This window comes from Pygocentrus nattereri, chromosome 25 (assembly GCF_015220715.1).
Source record: "Pygocentrus nattereri isolate fPygNat1 chromosome 25, fPygNat1.pri, whole genome shotgun sequence".
NCBI classification, from domain to species: Eukaryota; Metazoa; Chordata; class Actinopteri; order Characiformes; family Serrasalmidae; genus Pygocentrus; species Pygocentrus nattereri.
Window position 1 is genome coordinate 33,196,893 of NC_051235.1, and position 18,291 is coordinate 33,215,183.

Sequence of the window (18,291 nt, forward strand, 5' to 3'; positions counted from 1 at the left end):
TTGCCCGGAGTGGTCGGCAGCCCTATCCACGGTGCCCGGGGAGCAGTTGGGGGTTAGGTGTCTTGCTCAAGGACACCTCAGTCATGGACTGTCGGCGCTGGGGATCGAACTGGCAACCTTCCGGTCACAGGGCCAGTTCCCTGACCTCCAGCCCACGACTGCCCAAACTGCATCTCTTATTTTGAAATAAAAGTCACGCCGATGACGTCACTCGACCTCCTCTGACCTGTTTTCTGAGGATCTATGGAGAAAAGCTCATGGTGAGTCCACTGTGTCTCTCAGTTCTCAGAGATCTTCTCATTCAGCTCATGATCTCATATGAAGCTTCTAGCTGGTCGACTTTCAGTAGAAAAACAAACTGAGTTCAGCTTCTTTTATTATAAGGGTTTAAAATGACGTCACCGTCTATTAGACTGGAGAGAAGAGCTACAGCCTCACACGACGCCCAGCTTCTGAATGGAGCTTATGGAGTATGAACGTTATGGAGAACATGACTGAGTGCGGTTTGGACCCACCGGTGGTTCCACTGAGTTAAAAACATTAAGGCATTTTTCTTGCCGCTGTCTCCACTGGCGGCGCTCATGGGGGCTCGAACCCGGATTTTTCTATAGAGCTGCTTTGTGAAACCACCTGCTGTAAAAAGCGCTGCATAAATAAACTGACTTGACTTTTGACTTTGACTTACTTACTACCTGCTACTGTGATAATCACAGTTAATAGTAAAGAACAGTGGGATGCCTTCTTCAGAGAATGAGTCCAAAATACGCACAGCATGCTTTAATAACCATATTTATTCATCTCTCAGTATTAAAGTGCAAGTGTTGATCAGCTCACCCATATTGGTTTACATGGTTAAACATAATAAGTGTTAAAGAAATACATTTTTATATAAGGTGACCGTTTACAGTAGATTATATAATAAATAATACATATTTATTCACAAAAAACGTTTGCATAAAGTACATTTCCAATGTTTAACAGCAGAGACTCTAGTGTTGAATACTTTGTTCAAGTGTAAATCCAGTCTTGCAGCAGAACCGGTTCCGTCAGTATGAGCACATGATCATATGTAGTGTGCCTGCAGGCCAGAGGTGGTGAAGCAACACCAACTCTGTTAAAATACACAATCAAAACGTCATTCATTGTGAATCGTGATGTGTTTCATATCCCAGAACAGCTGGGTTTGCTCCTAAAAGCTCCTGACGGTCTTTCAGGTGGTACTTTAGGAGGATGAGCTGCTCTTCTGATGTCCTCTAGAACCGTGGTGGTTTAATGTGGTCTGGGTTGAAGTAGCAGTAAGGAGAACTGTTGTCCTGGCTGCTGAACCACTGAGTTGGCGAACTGTTCTCCACTAATTCGTCTGCATCTTCTTCACTGGAGGTGTCGTATTGAATGTTGCTGCCGGACCTGGTTTTCCATTCTTTTCCTGGCTGGTTGCGTACCTGGTTCTTCATCTGCCGCTGCAGCCGCTCCTGACCCTCCATGGTGACCTTGCAGAGCATGCACACCCGTACGGGCTTGGAAGAGATGTGTCTGAGCACGGCGCGCGCTTTGGAGCAGGAGTTGCAGACGATGAAGCCGCAGCGCCTGCAGTGGTGCCTCCGGTGGGCCACGCTGAAGCGCTCAGAGCAGCGCATGCAGATGGCGGAGGCATGGTCCGGGATCCACGTCGCCGCGAAGTCTTTGACGGCGGGCGCATTAGCCGGAAGGCCCAGGCGCTGCAGCTGCTGGCTCCTGCAGTTCTCGATGTGCTCCATCCAGGCCTGCTTCTCTTCCGCAGAAGCCGCGCCCACGTAGAAGGACTTCTGGGGCGTCTTGATGAGCCACTGGTTGCTCATTTCCATGCTGTCCTCCAGATCCTCCTGCTGGACCTCCTCCAGCCGGATGATGTGCTGGTTCTTGTTCCAGCGGCCCGCCATCACGATGCTGCCGTAGACCAGGATGTCGTTGAAGAGGAAGAAGACTTTGGGCTGAGGACACCGCCTGCAGAGCTTCATCAGGCGACCTTCCCCAACCAGAATGCGGCCGGACTCCAGCAGAGACTTCCCAGAGGGACCGAACGAGTTCTCCACCGCCAGGATTCGCTCACGGTTCTCCATGGCGAACGTCAGCTGGTCCGACATTGCGGAAAATCTGCAGAACGATAAGATTACAGATCAAAACGTGAGTGGCGTTCGTCAGAAGTGCCACATGAATGCTCTGAATGTACATTAGATCATAGATCACTTCACTAGTGGCATCTCTGGAATGTGTCACATGATGAAAGTGGTGTAATTATGTAACTTAATACTTTTTGAATAAAATAAAGGTAAATCTACTAAATTTAAATGTGTGCGCAATTTAATATGCTCAAAATATGTTGACATTAACACAATTAATTTAATGTGTAACTTCATCACAATCTTCTGTGTGAATGTTCATTGTTCAGGAATTCCACCCATTTTTAATAATTCTGCATAATTCACTGGATTAATTGTGAAGAAAGTCTGTTAGAGAGCTCTGAAGTGTTGATGGGAAAATAGTGGAAAATCTGAAATAACAAGTTTTCTTTGGGGACTATTTTGCCTCACAGCACTCTGTATGTATCCCTCCACCATAAAATATAAAAATAGAACACACTTTAGTCTAAGTCTAAGTCTAAGTCTAAGCATGCATTGTAATAAAAAAGGAAAAAATGGCATCTGCTTTGTATGATGTGTAATAAAAAAACATAATCTTGTATGAAGCTTGCACTAATGTGTGTAAATATGGCAATCATAGGGGTCCAAACACTAGACACATGCAATTTCTGTGGTAGTACCTCATAATAATCAGATATAGTAAGAATACGATTACAGTAATGTGACATAAAATAATGAAAAACAGGACCTAGCATGTCACTGCTTTCAGTGCTTGGACCCCTAAAACAAACAGTAAACACTCACAGCCTCATAACACGTTCTGAATGTTATTCAGCAGTAATCAGTCAAGATTATGATAAACGAATGAAGCTGATACCTGAAATCTGTGACAAATGAAGGAAAATCACTGAGCCGACTGTCCTCAGGTCCACAGACAGTGTGTTGAGTTATGTGCAGTAGAGTCTGTCCGTCTGTCTGTCTGTCTCAGTGAAGTGCGTCTTATGAGGAAGTCTCAGCAGCACAGTGACTTTTATACCCACCTTTCCTGTTCCTCCTGAGCGGGGAGTTCCGAAACTTCTAAGAAACCTTGAAGAAAACGACGTCAGCTCAGCGAGGGAAAACCACCTGTCTGGTTTTCTGACCCCCTTAGTTGACATGCATTTACATACAAACTAGACCCTTAAAAATGCTTCCTTGAAGGTTCTTCAGTGGTTATATACCCAACTATGAACATCCAGAACATGCACAAATCGTCTTTGTGTAGTTAAAATGTTCTTTTTGATTTTAATTCAGAACCATTGGCCAACTGTGCTTTGCACACAGAGGGATTTGACCTCCGCCTTTAACCCATCCATGCAGTGAAACACCACATACACACTAGGGGGCAGTGAGCACATTTGCCCAGAGTGGTGGGCAGCACTATCCACAGTGCCCGGGGAGCAGCAGGTGTTTTGCTCGAGGGCACCTCAGTCACATACTGTCAGCTCAGGGGATCAAACCAGCAACCTTCCAGTTACAAGGCTGGTTCCCTAACCTCCAGCCCACGACTGCCCCCTGTTGTAAAGAACCTCACAAAAGGGTTCCACTGCTGCTGTGGGTCAAAACCTTTTCTTGTACTACATAGAAGCTTCTTTGTGATGCTGTCAGATTTTTTTTGAAGCACTTTCACAGCATCTACTCCCATTCAGTACATTTAAAACGTATTACAAGTAAAATCCAGAAGTACTGAGCCAATATTTTTCAGCTTATTTCAGGATAGGTTATTATGGACGGCTGGGACTGTAATTAGGAAAGAGGTCAGATGTTGAGATCTTTTACAGCAATAGCAACACTTTTAAATAAAGAGGAACCTCGTTTGATGATTGTGACACACTAACTCAGAATGGATGAATGAGAAACGGGAAGCGCTGGCTAACATCAACAGATATACGAGCAGAGGAACACAAATAGTGAAAAACGTCAATTCAGACCTCTGTAGCTTGGCCACTCCTCCACAGAAGCTCCTTCACAGAAACAAATGCATTATATTTAGGTGAGGACCTCCACACTGATAATGCACGCAACTATATTCAATATGAAAAATGGATTATATGGAATATAATCGGTTATCCTTATGTTCCGCGGACACTCTGTTTTCTGACGGAAGTGTCTGGAAAACAGCCCTGTGCTCCCTCTGTGTAATTTTCAAGGAAACAACCACTGTGGAACGATGTATGACATAAAGAGCTGAGGGGCCCTGGGAACATAGGACCCTAAGAAAATAGGACTCTAAGAAAATAGGGACCTAAGAATATAGGGCCCTGGGAATATAGGACCCTAAGAATATAGGACATTGGGAACATATGACCCTAGGAAAATAGGACCCTAAGAATATAGGGCCCTGGGAACATAGGACCCTAAGAATATAGGGCCCTGGGAACATAGGACCCTAAGAATATAGGACATTGGGAACATATGACCCTAGGAAAATAGGACCCTAAGAATATAGGGCCCTGGGAACATAGGACCCTAAGAATATAGGGCCCTGGGAACATAGGACCCTAAGAATATAGGACATTGGGAACATATGACCCTAGGAAAATAGGACCCTAAGAATATAGGGCCCTGGGAACATAGGACCCTAAGAATATAGGGCCCTGGGAACATAGGAACCTGGGAACATAGGACCCTAAGAAAATAGGACCCTAAGAAAAAAGGGCCCTGGGAACATAGAACCCTTTATCTAAAGATGCACGAGAAAAGAAGGACCAGTGTTTGGGCTGGAATGGTGAGTATTAGGAACCTCAGAAAACTAACAGGGAAGTGAAAACCATAGTCATATGTAAAAGTTTGGGATCCCATGTCTGGTAGATTTTTTTCCATTTCAATGTATTATTAATTATTAAAACCCAAAACTACAGCGCGCAGTGTGTCTCTGTACAGGCTGTGTTACTAATTTACACTCAGGAAACGGTCAGAGCGGTCATGTTGACTGGACTTCGGCGCAGGCCTGTGTGTATAAACACATACGGAGAGAGAGAGAATGAGGAAGCAGGGTGAGAGTCTGAGGACAGCCCTGCAGCCAAAACACACGGGTTAATCAACACGGCGGGAAGCGTAACTGCGTGGAGGCAGGTTTACTGTTAGAGAGCGGAGTGGAAAAACCTCATTCCCCTCAGGACTTCAGGACTTCCCCTTTATAACTTCAGAGCTAATCTGGGAATAGTCAAGGCCAAACTACTGCAGGCTGAAGAAGCAGACTGATGAAAGAGTTGGCTTTTGTGACATCACAACAGCACTGCAGTTAAGACGGGCTGTTCTTGCAGCGTAGTGTCTGTATATGGACTGAGGAGTGAACTGTAGTGTTTACACAGTACATCAAGCAGTTATTTCAAAACCGTGAGAGTTTCCCCACATACTGGCTCTTTAACGGTGGCTTTGTTTGCTTGCTACGTGAGAGACACACAGATCGTTACTGACTTCCACAGAACGCGTGTGAAAATGACACAACTGACCAGCACAGTGACACACACCCTCACACACAGACATGATCGGAGGTTCTCACACCACCGCAAAAGGACCATGACTCAGTGACATCAGTGTTCAGAGTTCATTAGGTCATTAGTCCTGTACAACATCCTGCAGGTCGTGGACGGCCCTAACGCAGAGGCCCGTGTGCTGTTTATAGACTTCAGCTCAACACTATCATTCCTGACCTGACAAGCTGTGGCAGATCAACGTCCGTCATCTGGCAGCTGCTGGACCCACAACTTCTAACAGGAAACAGTATGACAGGATGGGTGACCACAAGGGGACACTACACCAATGATGGCGCTTCTGACTGGGAGGGTGCCTAAACTCTGGAGTCAGAAACGCAGTGTATTTCAAGCAGGACTCAAAGTCAGGAGCGCCAGGTCTGAGTCCGAGTCAAGACTGAGGCCAATCAGCTCTCAGTAGCAGTAACACGAACCAATCAGCTCTCAGTAGCAGTAACACTAACCAATCAACTCTCAGTAGCAGTAACGCTAACCAATCAGCTCTCAGTAGCAGTAACACTGACCAATCAGCTCTCAGTAGCAGTAACTCTAACCAATCAGCTCTCAGTAGCAGTAACTCTAACCAATCAGCTCTCAGTAGCAGTAACACGAACCAATCAGCTCTCAGTAGCAGTAGCACGAACCAATCAGCTCTCAGTAGCAGTAACACGAACCAATCAGCTCTCAGTAGCAGTAACACTAACCAATCAGCTCTCAGTAGCAGTAACACGAACCAATCAGCTCTCAGTAGCAGTAACTCTAACCAATCAGCTCTCAGTAGCAGTAACACGAACCAATCAGCTCTCAGTAGCAGTAACTCTAACCAATCAGCTCTCAGTAGCAGTAACACTAACCAATCAGCTCTCAGTAGCAGTAACTCTAACCAATCAGCTCTCAGTAGCAGTAACTCTAACCAATCAGCTCTCAGTAGCAGTAACACTAACCAATCAGCTCTCAGTAGCAGTAACACTAACCAATCAGCTCTCAGTAGCAGTAACACTGACCAATCAGCTCTCAGTAGCAGTAACTCTAACCAATCAGCTCTGAGTAGCAGTAACACTAACCAATCAGCTCTCAGTAGCAGTAACACTAACCAATCAGCTCTCAGTAGCAGTAACACTAACCAATCAGCTCTCAGTAGCAGTAACTCTAACCAATCAGCTCTCAGTAGCAGTAACGCTAACCAATCAGCTCTCAGTAGCAGTAACGCTAACCAATCAGCTCTCAGTAGCAGTAACACTAACCAATCAGCTCTCAGTAGCAGGAACACTGACCAATCAGCTCTCAGTAGCAGTAACACTGACCAATCAGCTCTCAGTAGCAATAACGCTAACCAATCCGCTCTCAGTAGCAGTAACACTAACCAATCAGCTCTCAGTAGCAATAACGCTAACCAATCAGCTCTCAGTAGCAATAACACTAACCAATCAGCTCTCAGTAGCAGTAACACTAACCAATCAGCTCTCAGTAGCAGTAACACTAACCAATCAGCTCTCAGTAGCAGTAACACTAACCAATCAGCTCTCAGTAGCAATAACGCTAACCAATCTAGGGCTGCCCACCGCTCCGGGCAAGTGTGCTCACCCCTAGTGTGTGTGTGTTCACTAGTGTGTATGTGGTGTTTCACTGCACGGACGGGTTAAACGCGGAGGTGGAATTTCCCCAGTGTGGGATTAATAAAGTGTCTCTTAATCACTTAATCTAAGCAGTGAGGCACAGCTGCCTACGGGCTGCAGGGTTAAACACGGCTGTCATGAGATTTTCAGTAACACACGTCAGACGGTCAATCAGGAAAATGACCAAAGGGCTGAAATATGAGTTCTGTTCCTTGTTCAGTACAGCGTTGCTTCCTCATCGCTTACTCCAAATGAAACCTAGCCGAGCGGTTTACTAATAAACGGTTAATACTAATACTAATACTAATACTAATTTGTACACACATGAATATTAGACAACTCCAGACAGTATTAACACTAATAGTAATACTAATACTAATACTAATACTAATTTGTACACACATGAATATTAGACAACTCCAGACAGTATTAACACTAATAGTAATACTAATACTAATACTAATACTAATACTAATTTGTACACACATGAATATTAGACAACTCCAGACACTATTAACACTAATAGTAATACTAATACTAATACTAATACTAATTTGTACACACATGAATATTAGACAACTCCAGACACTATTAACACTAATAGTAATACTAATACTAATACTATTTTGTACACACATGAATATTAGACAACTCCAGACAGTATTAACACTAATAGTAATGCTAATACTAATACTAATACTAATTTGTACACACATGAATATTAGACAACTCCAGACACTATTAACACTAACACTAATCCTGTCCCACGTCCCAGTTCAGGCGTCTGTTTTCTGTCTTTGATCAGAGTCTGGCTCGGGGTTCAGGGGTTAGTGTGAGGGAGTTTTACAGTTTCAGTGCAGTGAAAGTGTGAATGGGTGACTGGAAGTGCGTGAATGTGCAGGTCGTGGTGTAACTGGGTGAAGGAGCACTGCTTCACTCCAAGGAGCAGCTCTGAATTCCCCATGCATACTTTAACTTCACTGTGAAAAACAAACACAGCGGCGAGGTGCGGAACCGGTTGAACCGGTCAGAGAAAATGTACAGAACTGACCGCATGACCGATGACCGAGAACAAACAGGAACTCAGATCACCACCACGAACAACATTAATAAACAGATTACGGCCGTACTAAAGTACGACTTTAATAAACAGATTACGGCCGTACTAAAGTACAACTTTAATAAACAGATTACGGCCGTACTAAAGTACGACTTTAATAAACAGATTACGGCCGTACTAAAGTACAACTTTAATAAACAGATTACGGCCGTATTAAAGTACGACTTTAACAAACAGATTACGGCCGTACTAAAGTACGACTTTAATAAACAGATTACGGCCGTACTAAAGTACAACTTTAATAAACAGATTACGGCCGTACTAAAGTACGACTTTAACAAACAGATTACGGCCGTACTAAAGTACGACTTTAATAAACAGATTACTGCCGTACTAAAGTACAACTTTAATAAACAGATTACGGCCGTACTAAAGTACGACTTTAACAAACAGATTACGGCCGTACTAAAGTACGACTTTAATAAACAGATTACTGCCGTACTAAAGTACAACTTTAATAAAAAGATTAAGGCCGTACTAAAGTTCAACTTTAATAAAAAGATTAAGGCCGTACTAAAGTTCAACTTTAATAAACAGATTACGGCCGTACTAAAGTACGACTTTAACAAACAGATTACGGCCGTACTAAAGTACGACTTTAATAAACAGATTACTGCCGTACTAAAGTACGACTTTAATAAACAGATTACGGCCGTACTAAAGTACAACTTTAATAAACAGATTACGGCCGTACTAAAGTACGACTTTAATAAACAGATTACTGCCGTACTAAAGTACGACTTTAATAAACAGATTACTGCCGTACTAAAGTACAACTTTAATAAAAAGATTAAGGCCATACTAAAGTTCAACTTTAATAAACAGATTACGGCCGTACTAAAGTACGACTTTAACAAACAGATTACGGCCGTACTAAAGTACGACTTTAACAAACAGATTACGGCCGTACTAAAGTACGACTTTAATAAACAGATTACTGCCGTACTAAAGTACAACTTTAATAAAAAGATTAAGGCCGTACTAAAGTTCAACTTTAATAAAAAGATTAAGGCCGTACTAAAGTTCAACTTTAATAAACAGATTACGGCCGTACTAAAGTACGACTTTAATAAACAGATTACGGCCGTACTAAAGTACGACTTTAACAAACAGATTACGGCCGTACTAAAGTACGACTTTAATAAACAGATTACTGCCGTACTAAAGTACAACTTTAATAAAAAGATTAAGGCCGTACTAAAGTTCAACTTTAATAAACAGATTACTGCCGTACTAAAGTACGACTTTAATAAACAGATTACGGCCGTACTAAAGTACAACTTTAATAAACAGATTACGGCCGTACTAAAGTACGACTTTAATAAACAGATTACTGCCGTACTAAAGTACGACTTTAATAAACAGATTACTGCCGTACTAAAGTACAACTTTAATAAAAAGATTAAGGCCATACTAAAGTTCAACTTTAATAAACAGATTACGGCCGTACTAAAGTACGACTTTAACAAACAGATTACGGCCGTACTAAAGTACGACTTTAACAAACAGATTACGGCCGTACTAAAGTACGACTTTAATAAACAGATTACTGCCGTACTAAAGTACAACTTTAATAAAAAGATTAAGGCCGTACTAAAGTTCAACTTTAATAAAAAGATTAAGGCCGTACTAAAGTTCAACTTTAATAAACAGATTACGGCCGTACTAAAGTACGACTTTAATAAACAGATTACGGCCGTACTAAAGTACGACTTTAACAAACAGATTACGGCCGTACTAAAGTACGACTTTAATAAACAGATTACTGCCGTACTAAAGTACAACTTTAATAAAAAGATTAAGGCCGTACTAAAGTTCAACTTTAATAAACAGATTACGGCCGTACTAAAGTACAACTTTAACAAACAGATTACGGCCGTACTAAAGTACGACTTTAATAAACAGATTACGGCCGTACTAAAGTACAACTTTAATAAACAGATTACGGCTGTACTAAAGTACGACTTTAATAAACAGATTACGGCCGTACTAAAGTACGACTTTAACAAACAGATTACGGCCGTATTAAAGTACGACTTTAACAAACAGATTACGGCCGTACTAAAGTACGACTTTAACAAACAGATTACGGCCGTACTAAAGTACGACTTTAATAAACAGATTACGGCCGTACTAAAGTACAACTTTAATAAACAGATTACGGCCGTACTAAAGTACGACTTTAATAAACAGATTACGGCCGTACTAAAGTACAACGTTAATAAACAGATTACGGCCGTACTAAAGTACAACTTTAATAAACAGATTACGGCCGTACTAAAGTACAACTTTAATTAACAGATTACGGCCGTACTAAAGTACGACTTTAATAAACAGATTACGGCCGTACTAAAGTACAACTTTAATAAACAGATTACGGCCGTACTAAAGTACAACTTTAATAAACAGATTACGGCCGTACTAAAGTACAACTTTGCTGTCTGTCTCTCTGTGTATCTGTCTGCCTGTCTGTCTGTGCAGTGTAATGCGGAGCTGCTTCATTATGATCGTGTGACCTCGTTTACTCAGGTGTAATTTATTCAGTAATCTTAAGCGTTTAAACTCTAATCTGGAGAAGCTGCAGCTGCAGGTCAGTCGGTCAGGAGTTCTGCAGTGACCATCATTAAACCATACACTAACCCTGACAGTCAGTGAGGCAGAGATTATCTGGATGATGCGCATTTTCCAGCCTCCTCCTGTATCAGAGTCAGAGTCAGAGCACGATGGACACGCAGTCTTTAAAACTCTCCTGGTTTGTTGTTTTTTACGTGTAGGTTCTGATCCTGATGTAATCACAGCTGTTTACCGTGTGCTCCGTAATCTGTCTGATCATTCAGAGAAACGTGTGAGATTTAGAGGAACAGCCTCAGATCTGATTATATGGCTCCACTTTACAGGTCAGCAGTAAGCAGGTAGAGGCAGTAATGCTGTGGTAACAAGCTGTACCTACCAATAAAATCACATACTAATTTGAACTGTTACTCAATAAGAAGGTCGCATTTCTAACAAAGCAAGGCAGTGATTACATATAATAATAAAATATTGGAAACGCTTCTGAATAACTTCTTTATTCATTTTTAGGTAAGATGAAGAAAAATAAACACACTACAAAAATAAATGTTGGGTTTTTATCTGTCTGTCTATCCATCTGTCTGTCTGACTGACTGAGAAATATTACTTCTTAACAAATTTGATCAGTTTTTTTGCAGATGTTGCTTCCAGAGGCAGTTTGGCGCTCTGTAGTGAATTAGTCTCTGTGTTTGCACACTGTGACCTCTGCATTTAACCCATCTGTGCAGTGAAACACCCACATACATGCACACTAGTGAACACACCCACTAGGTGCCCAGGGAGCAGGTTGGGTTTACAGTCACAGACTGTCTACCAAGGGAATCAAACCGGCGACCTTCCGGTCACACGCCTGGTTCCCTGACCTCCAGCCCACGACTGCTGTGATGATTCCACAAAGGATAGACACTGTGCTCTTCAGCACTCGGCAGTCCCACTCTGTGAGTTTGGGTGGTCTAGTGCTTCATGGCTGAGCTGTTACTCCTCAACGCTTCCATTTCACAGTAATAGCACTTACAGTTGTCCAGGGCAGCTCTAGCAGGATAGAAACATCACAAACTGACCTACTGCAGAGACAGCATCCTATGACAGCGTCGTGTTGAAAGTCACTGAGCTCTTGTCTGTGGGGACTGAAAGGCTGTGTGCTTAATTTTATGCACCATAAAATTAATTCATAAATGTGAATGAATCATTTTATTTATGGGTAATTTGAGTGCCACAAGGTAATAATTTATAATTTATTAACTACTAGAAAACAAATATCTAGGTTTGCAGAACTGGTTACCATAATATTAACATAATATCTACATATCACTATTCTGTGCTACTGATCTGTGCATCTCAGTGATCAATAATAGCCAATAATATCCCAGGCGATCAGCTACAAATAAACCAGACAAGGCCTGCAGTCAGTCAGAGCTGGATTTATTCAGCTGTAAAGTGTGGCTTTGTCTCCCCCTAGAGGAAAAAGAGAAATACAGCACAAATGCAAATATACACTGTAAAATAATAACCGCAGCTCAAAAAAGAAATACAGAGCTCTCAAATGTTCTATGAGCTCTGTGCCAACAAAAGATCAGTCCAACACTGTCTCCCCCTTGTGGGGAAAAACTGGAAATACAACCAAACTTCCCACACGTCCCACTTTAAATGTAGAGACTTTTACAGTTTAAAGAATAAATCATATAGCAAATCAATAAAAACAAACATCTTATTTTAATGCATGTGTAGCTGAAAAGGTGTGGCACCACTAAAGCTATTATAATTATTATTTTTAACACTAAAACATCCTGCATTACAAAGTCGGACTCTGGTGGGCAAAACTTGAACAACAATGGAATTTTTCACAGTCCAACTCCAAAAGCAGGCGCACAGTTTAGAGCAGGGTGTCAGGCTGGGCTCCTTCTGGGCCGCAGAGATTTCCAATGCACTCAATAATCCCATCATAATCCGATTTCTGCAGTTATCTGATTATTCAAAGGGTCGTGTAAACACTCAGATCTTTCTGCGGTTGTCGGATTATTAAGCGCATGTAAACACACTTGATGATCTGAATCAGGTGTATTTAATACGGAGAAGCACTAAACGGCAGGTTCAGCTCAGCACCCTGGGTTAAAGAATAAATAGAGCACAAAAAATAATAAGGCAGGAGAATCAAGGCTTCCCAATGTTATTACAGTGTTATAAGACAGGCGTTAACACCAGACAGAGACCCGGCGGCAGCTCCTCTGAATCCCCGTCATAAGTCGATGTTTCCCTTCACTTTAAACTTCTTGGCCGAGCGCTCGCTGGACCGCAGCTCGAACCTGCTCCCGTAGATGTGGGTGATGAAGTCACCCATTTCCACGCTGAACACGCTGTTCCTCTTCGGGATGGCTGAGAGGAGAAACACACACACACACGCACACACACGCTCACACACACACACACACACACACACACACACACACACACACACACACACAGCAGGTGATTCTGATCGGCGTCACTACTGAGCGTCTCATTCTTAGAGATTAAGAGTTTATAGAGCACAAAGAAACAGACGCGTGGCCCGAAACGCTGAGAACCCACTGCTGGTGCTACACAGAACCGTTCTAAAATGTTCTACAAAGAACTATATAAACAACAGATTCGCCATCATGGGGTTACACGCCGGTCAGACATCACATCAAGACATCAGACCTTGACCAGTAAATAGCAACAGCCTACTGAAACATTCCGGTGGACAATGCAGCCGAATTACAGGGACACTCATTGGTCATGGTTCTACACCTCTGTGTATTAAAGAACCTCTACAGAACCCCCCGCCCACCCCCCCATTCCCGTTTCCCTCTCCAGATAAACGTGGTGAGATCTTACTCTTCAGTCTGTCCTCCTTGGTGATGATCTTGAAGACGTGTTTGAGCTCCTGAACCAGAATTCCAGTCGTCCCAACATACGACGGGCATTTTGACCGCACCACTGTGGGACAAAATAACGGAAACGTTACCCAGCCGCGTTCCTGTACTGCACATTTAAACACACGTCTGTAAAATTGACATTGTTTATACTTTTATCTTCTGCTTCTTAATATAATATCTATGATTATTATTCTATACGGTTTCTGATTTTTATTTATTCTCCTTTCTTCCTGTTGTGTTTACTTTGTACTGTTAGGCACATTGGCCTGCATCTTAATGTATGAAAGGTGCTGCATTAATGAAGACTATTACTATTATTACTATTATTACTATTATTATTATTATGATGATGATAAAACTCCAAAACGCAGCCAACCTGTCAGAACAGCGCCGTGAAAATCAGCCTTCAGGAGTTTCTGCTGAATCATCTGCGGGTTGCTGTCATTAAAAAACACAAACAAACACAGGGAGGACACCGTCTGAGAGAGTTGACCACCGAGGGGGTCAGTCTCTAGTGTACAGTACGCTAGACTGTATTAAAGGTCACAGATAATAAAGACTGACCGTACTGAGGAGAAATGATCTCTTTATTTAGCTCAGAGTGCATTAGACTGTACGATAGAGACGACCGGGACTGTAACGCTGACCGTACTGGGGGAACGCATCATCTCTCGGTTCTCACCTCTCTGGCTTGAGTCCGTTACACAGATCCGCTACGTACTGCTTCCACAGCTCATGCAGCGGCAGGAAAAGCTCATACCTGCACAACGGACCGCGGTTAGAGCCGAATGAGAGGAAATGCAGTTACAACAAGTCAGAAATGAATGCAGAAAGTGAGCAGAGCGCCCCCTGCTGTCTGCGCTCAAACCCAGTCAAGGAATAGGACTCCGTGTTACAGGTTACGCTCCCGCTTAATGATCTGATGACTGCGGAAAATCAGACCGCGTCAGTAACCGCTCAGCAGGCGGCGTCCGGCAGGTGGCGCCGTTCTCCCCCTCCCCCTCCCCTCCCCCTCCCGCCACGCGGCACCGTAACAGAAAGGGTGGAAATGATTCTCACTTCTGATGTTCCGGTTTCAGCTGGAACACTTTCAGCTCCCTGCGCTCTTTGGCATTCAGCCCTTTGGCTTTGGTCTTCTTCCCTCTCGTCTTCTTCACTCTGGTGTACCGCAGCACCACCGCCCGGTGGAGCAGGATGTCTTCGATGGCATCACTGCTCATCCGAGGAATGCTGCTCTTCAGGAACGCCTGGGTGAACTGCTGCGCAGCTTTGCCGTGCCGGGCCTGAACACAGTGAAGAGGCTTAGCCGTTTATCTCCTGAAAACACGGAGCTGTTCGTCATATTACTACAGAAATTAATACACAGCAGAATCTGCTCATCAGACGCTCAGATGTGGCTGGTCTTCAGCCCGGCAGGCGGTGACATAATCCAGACGGATTTACGCCCAGTTTATACGCTGTAAACAGGCCTCCTGGGCAAGCAGCACAAAGCGTACGACGCAGCTCTGCACCGCCCTCTGGGGGACGATAGAGAGCAGACAGCTCAGGGCTCGTAGTATAAAACCGCATCACGTTAACGACAAGCCGCCTCACACACAGAACACTTACTCTTTCATTTTCTATCCAAATATTTAAACATCGTCCCAAAACAAACATGGAACAATATCGGCTACGTCAAATAATCTAACAATCATTGTTCTGGTGATTCAGCAAGTAATCGAAGCGTTGGGCAATATGACGATATTTTATGGTTATCAGGATAAATCATGTCACACACGGACGTTGTGAACACGGACTGACTGTTTCATTACACAGCGAGCGTAATTAGGCCTGTTTAGTGGGACTGAACGCAGAACAGGGTGTGACGTGTTCATTTCTTACCCGTTTTTAATAATATTGTCTCTTATTAAAGTCTCCATGTCCTATTGTGATATTGAGTATCATGAAAATACCTGTATCACAACGTTATGCTTACATCAGAGTATTAAAAAGACCAAATTAGAAAAACAGGATTTACACAGATTTTCAAAAATTCTAAAACGCTTTTATTGGACAGAGATAAACTATAAAGCCTTTAGAAATCAGTAAACGCTACATGCAGCATAAAACTGTTGATAATCCGACTAATAGCTCAGACGGAATAGTCTAGATTGAGTTCATAGTCCAATTGAGGCCATTCAGAATACAGTTTCTTTCCGACTGATCGAGGTGGATAATCCTGTAAATAATCCGTTAAATAGAAGAATAATATCCGTGTAAGCGCCTGTATCCGATTACATTCCCTATCGGAAAGTTTAAGTCCGTTCTGCATGAGCGTCGCGTCACAGTGAGAGTTTCTACCGTTCAACACGGCGGAGCAGAAGCTGGTCTGCAGAGGAGACGAAGTTCATGCCCTGATCTTTAAAAGACGGCGGTGGGACGGACGTCCAGCTTATGCGTCTCAGAGCACGACGTCTTCCTCTCGGCCTTCTTTAATAAGGACGTGTGAAGGACGTTTTCCTGAGTTTGACGTCATTTTGAAGCAGTTAAAAACACAATCACTGCTCACTGCTGCTCATCTCACTCTGACTGGGCTCACGGGATGCTGGTCGTCATGGTAACATCTACACTAAGTGGTTCTCTACTTGTAGTGAACATGTTAAACGGAGATTTTCATCGGATTGTTGAACAGAGTGAGAATAAACACCTCCGTCTGAATCTGTAATCGGAATATATTCAATCAGTTTGGAGAAAATCTCTGCACATAAACACAGATCAGGAAATAATGATCACCCTGACGCCCACAAGTTTCTTTTCATCTGGAGGAATTCTGGACAACACCACTCCTGCAAACAGAGAGAGAGAGAGAGAGAGAGAGAGAGAGAGAGAGAGAGAGAGAGAGAGAGAGAGAGAGAGAGAGAGACAGACAGAGAGAAAGAGAGAGAGACAGACAGAGAGAAAGAGAGAGAGACGGGGGGGGTTAGTGACCGTACACTGTGATGTCAAATGTGATTATGTTCCATAATTTTCTACAAAAACCTCTTTTTCTGGTTTGAGGCTTGACCACTGAACGCCGGGCTGCCAGTTAGCCGTGACTGCGGTCATATCAAGGTTATAATGTGAATAACGCAGCCGCTGCTTAAAGTCGCACTCTTTCAAATTATGATTTGACTGATATTCATAATCCAGAACCAGCTCATGTAGGAACTTTCTGTGAGGAGCTTTTAGAGGGGGACGTCTGGTTCCCATCACCTCCACTGTGAGGAGCTTTTAGAGGGACGTCTGGTTCCCATCACCTCCACTGTGAGCGGTTCTGACCTGGTAAGTTTCTCTAGAACACCAAACCAATCTGAACCGCTCTGTTAACATCTTAAACACTTAATTATGCAGGAATTTTGAAAAATCTGTTATTCCCCTTTAAGTGTTGATGCCGGTATGTTTAAGTTCTTCAGCTTCATATCTGCCGAGGAGAATCAGGAATGCTCAGAAATGGTTTTGTCCTAAAACATACTAACTCCATTAAACTCCATTCATGGTGGAGGGAGACATGCAGGGCGCTGTGCGGCAAAATAGTCCCCAAAGAAAACTCATTATTCCAGATTTTCCACTGTTTTCCATCATCAGCATTCCATATAAGCTCAGAAGACTCGTGTAGGTTCTCTGGTGGTTCTGGATGGTAAATAAAGTGTCTATATCTGTGTTGTAGTCATGGCGACGCCTGGTTCCCATCACCACCACTGTAGAGACATCTGAACCATTTCACGCCAAACCCTCTGAATCTCTGATTACGCCTCACACTCTGGATTATGGGGAAAACTGTGGAAAAGCGCTGGAATTCCCATTTAACTCACATTCTGCCTACACTAAAGCGCAATAAACGAACCGAGCAGCCCGTGTTTATCTAGTTATAATCAGGCCAGCAGCTACTTAAGGTCTGGAACCGGTCTGAAACGGGTCAGAACCGGTCTGAAACGGGTCGGAACAGCGAGTTTTAAACTCATTTAAACATTAAACGGTACTTACGCTCCATGCTGGACCCACGTGAGCTTTCAGGGCGGTACACCGAGCACCGAGTGAGTGAGTGATCAGAAGTATATAATCACCCACAGCATCACTGATTCCTCTGTTTATCTTCTAAAAATTTTTAAAATCAAAATAAATATTTATTTTTTTTATTGAATTTTAATCTGAGCACCCACACACAACCATGCACCGCTGCACACTGCTGCAGTGGTGATAATAATGGTCATTAAAATAAAAATAATAAATCGCCATTGTTATGCATCGTTAATTTAAAGCTAATTTAAAACTGCTTTATTGCTGATTTTAAAGCCAATTAAAGACTAAAACAGTACAAACTCATTGCAGCAAACTTTAGGATGAGATTTTACATTTTATACTGTTAAATTAAATCGTAAATCTATCCTGTATCTTTTTTAGAGGTTTAAAGCCAGGGAAAATTCATATTCATAT

The 18,291-nt window shown here is 42.9% G+C and overlaps 2 protein-coding genes across 3 annotated transcripts; both read right to left on the reverse strand.

Annotated features, from left to right (window-relative positions):
- Positions 1-762: 762 nt before the first annotated feature.
- plekhf1 (pleckstrin homology domain containing, family F (with FYVE domain) member 1) lies at positions 763-3,107 on the reverse strand. Its single transcript, XM_017685821.2, has 2 exons — positions 2,998-3,107; positions 763-2,133 (listed from the first exon to the last, which is right to left on the reverse strand). The coding sequence occupies exon 2, from the start codon at positions 2,121-2,123 to the stop codon at positions 1,254-1,256; it is 870 nt and encodes a 289-aa protein (XP_017541310.1). The 5' UTR covers positions 2,124-2,133; positions 2,998-3,107; the 3' UTR covers positions 763-1,253.
- Positions 3,108-12,347: 9,240 nt separating this feature from the next.
- On the reverse strand, positions 12,348-17,918 carry pop4 (POP4 homolog, ribonuclease P/MRP subunit). Of its 2 annotated transcripts, XM_017685823.2 has the most exons (7): positions 17,842-17,918; positions 16,612-16,664; positions 14,899-15,122; positions 14,522-14,599; positions 14,216-14,277; positions 13,799-13,900; positions 12,348-13,315 (listed from the first exon to the last, which is right to left on the reverse strand). In XM_017685823.2, exons 1-7 carry the CDS (start codon positions 17,846-17,848, stop codon positions 13,179-13,181), a joined length of 663 nt encoding a protein of 220 aa, XP_017541312.1. In that variant the 5' UTR covers positions 17,849-17,918; the 3' UTR covers positions 12,348-13,178. The 2 variants fall into 2 exon arrangements, with proteins under 2 accessions (XP_017541312.1, XP_037390224.1); XM_037534327.1 differs by lacking the exon at positions 14,522-14,599.
- Positions 17,919-18,291: the final 373 nt, after the last annotated feature.